Genomic DNA, 5,122 nt, shown 5'->3' with positions numbered 1-5,122 from the left:
ACAACTTTGCGTCATCAAATCCAGTCTTTGTCACTGCACTCATTAGAAAATTTTAAAAAAGAAAAAAAAAAAAGGATGAGAAGCTGCTCCGAGGCGTGGAGAGGCAGCTGCTGCCTTCGAGCGGGGTGAAGGAAGCTGGGGCAGCCGCGCCAGCCCTCTCGCCCCTGGTCAAAAGACAGACGTGGCTACAAACCATAGCAAACATTTTATTTACAGGAGTTATATATATATATATATATATATATATATATATATATATATATATATATATATATATATATTTTGTCAGTGCAGTATTTCTTGGCCGGATTATTCGAAGCAACAAGTTGCAACCAATGAGGACGCTGGCAAAATACTTCACATTGTAAATTGGTTCGGGGGTGGGGCGGGGAATGGTGGGTATTTCTGCGAGCGTTCTCGCAGTCCCTCGCTCGGATTTTCCTCTAAGAGAACGAGGGGCGGGAAACGGAGAAATAAATTTTTTTTAAAAGGGAAAAAAAAAAAAAAAGTGAAAAAAAAAGAAAAATCCCCCGGTCTCCTGCGAGCAGCTCTGAGGGAAAGGCGGATGCCTCACTCTCTGCCGCCCCGGGGCTGGGGCTCCCTGCTCCGCCTGTATCCTCGGCCCCTCGCCCCGGGCCGGGCCAGGCGCTGGCCACAGGCAGGAGCGGACCGGGGCCAGTGCTGGGCCGGCCTTGCCGAGCTCCCGGGGCGAGGGAAGGGAGATAAATTAGCGCACAGTCCGGGCCGCCCGGACTATAGACCGCTCCGCGGCTCGGGGCTGGCGGCGGCTGGCAGCGGGGAAGGCAGGCCGGTGCTGCCGGAGGACTTGCCCAGCCCGGCGGCGGGCAGGCTCCGCTCGGCGCCCTCAGTCCTTTCCGTGTCGCTGGGGACCATGTCGAGGGACTCAGCGTCGCTGCTGTCGCTGTCGCAGTCGGAGCGGCTGGGGCTGCGCTCGGGCTCCCCGGGGGCGGCGGGCGGTGCGCCGGCTCGCTGGGCCTCCGGCTCCGGCTCCGGCGGCGGCTCCTTGTCCTTCTGGGCCTGCGCTTCCTTGGAGTGCCGCCACTTCATCCGCCGGTTCTGGAACCACACCTTCACCTGCGGCCGTGCCGCCCTTAGACGGGGCGGTACGGCCCCGCCGCGCCTCGCACAGCGCCCCGCGCAGCGCCCGGCCCCGACCCCTTCCACCGGGACCGGCAACGCGGGGACATGAGGAGGCACCGTCCTCCCCTCCCGCTGCCCACATTCTTACGCGACTAAAGAGCTATTTTTGGTGTTTTTCTCCTCCTAGTTTGTGTATTTAAATACCTCACGCACCTCCCCTCCCCCCCCCATCTTTCTTTGTTTGTTTGTTTGTATGGGGTTTTTTCCCTCTCTCCTTCTACTTCTTCTTCCAGGAAACCAAATCTTGCTCAAGAAACCACAGTGTTGTACAATTCTGCGCGCTGCGGGCCTCAGTAGTGGAATCATTACAGAGAGGCATTTAATGCTTCCGTTTGAAGAAGTGTTTTCACTTCCTCGGAACGAAGGATTTCACAACGCAAGGAAAGATTTAGAAAAAAAAATATAACAAAATTTTAAAAAAGGATATTAAGAATAGCGTTTTCGCTTCCACTTCCTTTGCCCTAAACTGCCTCCTACAGCAAATTGCACTCCAGTAAAGTGCACACTGATGGCCTGCCCTGGCCCCGTTCATCTCTCCACCCGGTCTGCTCCTCAGTGGCCAAAGCAAAGGCGAAAATTCCACACCAGGCCACGGTACGCCACAGAACCTGGGTGCAAGAGATGCTCGGGGCAAAGAACAGCTCCTCAGACGGGTTCCCCACTCATGATAAAGGAAGGGAAATCACTTTGAAACTTCACTGCCCTCTGGTATTCATCTAAACTGGAAGTAAGGTTTGAAATAAAACTGAAGCTGTTCTTACTTGAGCATCTGTCAGCCCCAGCATCGCCGCCAGTTGCTTCCTGTCCGGTTTGGTGACATACTTCTGGATTTCGAACCGTTTTTCTAAACCTTTCCTCTGCAGGTTGGAAAAAACAGCCCTGGACCAGGAGCGTTTCCTCTTGTATGTCTGGGGCATTGTGTCCTTGGTTAGAACTGCGTATGGACCTGAGGAGGAGAAGAGAAAAGCGGGGGAAGAGAGGGGGAGATGGCGTGGTTAATATCGCAGCCTGAAAGGGAGCCTTAAATCGATCTGAGTAAGAGTTGGAGTGTGGTGCTCAGGGAGGGCCCGGGCCGGCGTGCCTCGATGGGTACGTGTCCGGTCAGCTTGTGCTGCCTCAGGCGCGGGTGGAGCTGTGCAGAACCCGAATTTCTTCCTCTCCCACCTCCCTGCTTCTTCTCTCTCGGCCCAGGTTATTACTCCTCTACTCGATGGGACGGTCGCCTAGATCAGGCCCTAGGCAGCTCTTCCCCCTCCCCCCCCCCCCATCCGCCACGCAGCCCGGCTTTCGCCCAAAATCTGAACCTCACTACACACACCCCGGCCTTGCAAAACTGCCTGGCGAGTCCCTCCGGGAAGGGGGCTGCTCCAGGACGGAGGGCCCTGCACCACGGGAGGGTCGAGGAGGGACAAGATGTACCTGGAAAAGTGTCTTGAAACTGGTGCTGCACTGAGCTCCTTGGGTTTGTGTTTAAGGGACCCAGGATAGCAGAGGCCTCGTTAATGGGGTCTAGAGACGCGAAGAACTGGCCAGCAGAAGGCTGCAAGTTGGGGAGATGAACCCCAGTTTGACGGCTCGTAGTTAATAAGGAGGTCAGATCTGCGAGCACAGGAACAAGGAAAGCTCTGTTATACCGCGGTCGAGACCGACAACCCGGCATGACTCGGAGCGGGTGCCTGGTCGAAGGGGCTCGGGGGGCCACCAAGCAGCCATCTCCCACCCCTAGGGGCTATCCTCGGGAGAGGTGGCCGTGCCTTGGCAGTGAGACATCCTCCGACATATTCACTCCCTTGGTCAGGATGTTTACAGGCCGCGAGGGGAGACGGATTGCAGCGAAAGCCTTTAACACGGGCTGTGTCCTGGAAGGCAGAAATCCCCGGCCGTTCCGGGAAGTGCGGAGGGCTCCGCTCGCTACTTTCACGCTATCGCTATTTTCCCAACGGCGCAAGCCCTGCGCCCCGGCTTTGCCGTGCGGAGGCCGGGACGCGGACGAGGGCGCGGTGGGGAGGCTCAGTGAGAGCTGTTAGAAACTTTGATTTATAACTTTTTTTTTTTTAATAATTCTTTTCTCGCCTAGATCGAAAAGTTTTCAAATCGCGGGTGTAGTCGCTAATCACAGTACAAGTAACAGAGCATCGAGAGCGTTAGCAGGGAAAGCGGATAAGCCAATTTCTCTACCTCTCAGCGTGTTGCCCTCCTTGACTTTGGGGTCAAACTCCGCCGATAAAATGCGGTCGATGCCGAATTTCAGGTCCTTGCTGGCGGGCGCCGGCGCCGAGCCGTGCGTGTGGCCGCCGGGCAGCCGGGCGGGGGCCGGGGCGCCTCCGCCGCCCGCCGCCGCCGCCGCGGGGGACCGGTGCTGCGGGGGGCGGTGGTGGTGGGAGTGGTAGGCGGTGGAGAGCGGCGAGAGGCGCGGCGGGAAGGCGGCAGCGGCGGCGGGGGCGTCGGGGGCCACGACGGGCGTGGGCCGAAGCGGTGAGGCCGTGGCGTGGAAGGGACCACCGTGGTGCACGGCTCCCAGCACGGCCGGCATCCCAGTGCCGGGCCCTCCGGGCAGGCTGTCGGCGGCTCCGGCCGCCGCCTCGCCGCCGGCGTGGAGGATGTCGGCGATGCAGAAGGACGGCTTCTTCGCCGCCGCGGCGTCCAGAGGGAAGCAGCCGCCGGCCGCCGGCCCCGATGCAGAGCAATACGCCGCTGACCACAAGCTGAAGTTGGAGGCATAGAAAGGAGCCAGCCCGGCCGTGTACATCCTGTCTGATGAGGGGACGCGCCGCTCCGCAGCTCAGCTCCCGGGTGCGTGCCGCGGAGCTGCCCGCGGCCCCGGGGGCATGGGGAGGGATGGCGGGGCGAGAGACGGCTGGTGGAGCACTTCTCGGAGGGGCAAGGAGGGAGAGCCAACCACCAAAGAATGACGAAAAGAAAAAGAAAAAATTAACCCCGAAAATTAAAAAGAAGTCCCCAGAACCCACGGCCAGATGAAGAAAGGGAGCGGGCGAGGAGCGGAGCAAACAAAACAAACCCAAACCAAGCCCCCTTTCCTCGCACTGGGGGAAGAAAAAAACATCCACCCCTCCCCAAAACTTTCTCTGGCAGAGAGCAGCCCTCGCTCCCTCCCCACGCCCAATCCGCGATCCGCGGGGCCGGGCAGCACCGCCCGCCGACACGCCCACGCAGGGCCGGGTCTCGGTTCGGCCACCGCGCCCACAGCGTCCGCTGCGCGGCCCCGGACCCGCGATTCGGAGCAGTTTGCCCCACAAAGTATACCTCAACACACACCTAAACCCCCTTAAATTGCCCTCTCGGCTTTGAAAAAACACTTTCCCCCTTCCCCCAAAAAATGCAGCGCAAGGTCGCCGCGCTTGCTGCCACCGCGATTTCCAAACGTTTGCAAGAAACGCCCGGGGAAATTCTTAGCTATGGGAAGCAGGTCTGTTATCTTGGAAACGATTCTCAAGGAAATGTGTTTCCTTCCCGGATAAATGAGCCTGGGACAGTCTGGAAGGGAAGAAGTCCATGCTGATGCATGCAATGTATGTATTTATGAGAGCTCCCAGATATTCTGGGCCCAGGACACGTTGGATCCTGTATTAACAGCGATTAATTACCTAGTATTATTTTGACGAGAGTGTAATTTTAGGATAGATTTTTGTCAGGTTCTCCATCCCGGTGGCTGTATCTGCTTGCACACCAATTATATCCTTAAAATTACTTAATAATTTGTCAAACCTTTGACGACAGAGCTATCCCCATTTTTTCCAGTACACCAGAATCATGTGCTATATTCACTGCAATGATTTAGGGACAAATCTATGAAAGCATCTTTGACACATCTTTTTTCCTCCTCTCTAACATCACGTTTGTTCTGACCTGACTCTGAAAATCAACTATTTATTTATTTTTATTTTTCGTATAAGTAAACAGTCGCTGTTGTTTTGAGCAGCCTGCCGTGTCAGACGATTGT

General features: G+C 56.9%; 1 protein-coding gene across 2 annotated transcripts; it reads right to left on the bottom strand.

The window, feature by feature from the left end:
- Positions 1–270: 270 nt before the first annotated feature.
- Positions 271–4,355, bottom strand: HLX (H2.0 like homeobox). Of its 2 annotated transcripts, XM_038133437.1 has the most exons (4): positions 3,340–4,351; positions 2,581–2,760; positions 1,923–2,107; positions 271–1,095 (listed from the first exon to the last, which is right to left on the bottom strand). In XM_038133437.1, the coding sequence occupies exons 1-4, from the start codon at positions 3,908–3,910 to the stop codon at positions 754–756; spliced, it is 1,278 nt and encodes a 425-aa protein (XP_037989365.1). In that variant the 5' UTR covers positions 3,911–4,351; the 3' UTR covers positions 271–753. The 2 variants fall into 2 exon arrangements, with proteins under 2 accessions (XP_037989365.1, XP_037989366.1); XM_038133438.1 differs by lacking the exon at positions 2,581–2,760 and having other exon boundaries at positions 3,340–4,355.
- Between the last annotated feature and the right edge of the window lie 767 nt (positions 4,356–5,122).

The sequence above is a fragment of the Motacilla alba genome, chromosome 3, assembly GCF_015832195.1.
Source record: "Motacilla alba alba isolate MOTALB_02 chromosome 3, Motacilla_alba_V1.0_pri, whole genome shotgun sequence".
Classification (NCBI taxonomy): domain Eukaryota; kingdom Metazoa; phylum Chordata; class Aves; order Passeriformes; family Motacillidae; genus Motacilla; species Motacilla alba.
The sequence above is the reverse complement of the archived record's forward strand: the minus strand, read 5'-3'. Positions and strand labels throughout refer to the sequence as shown.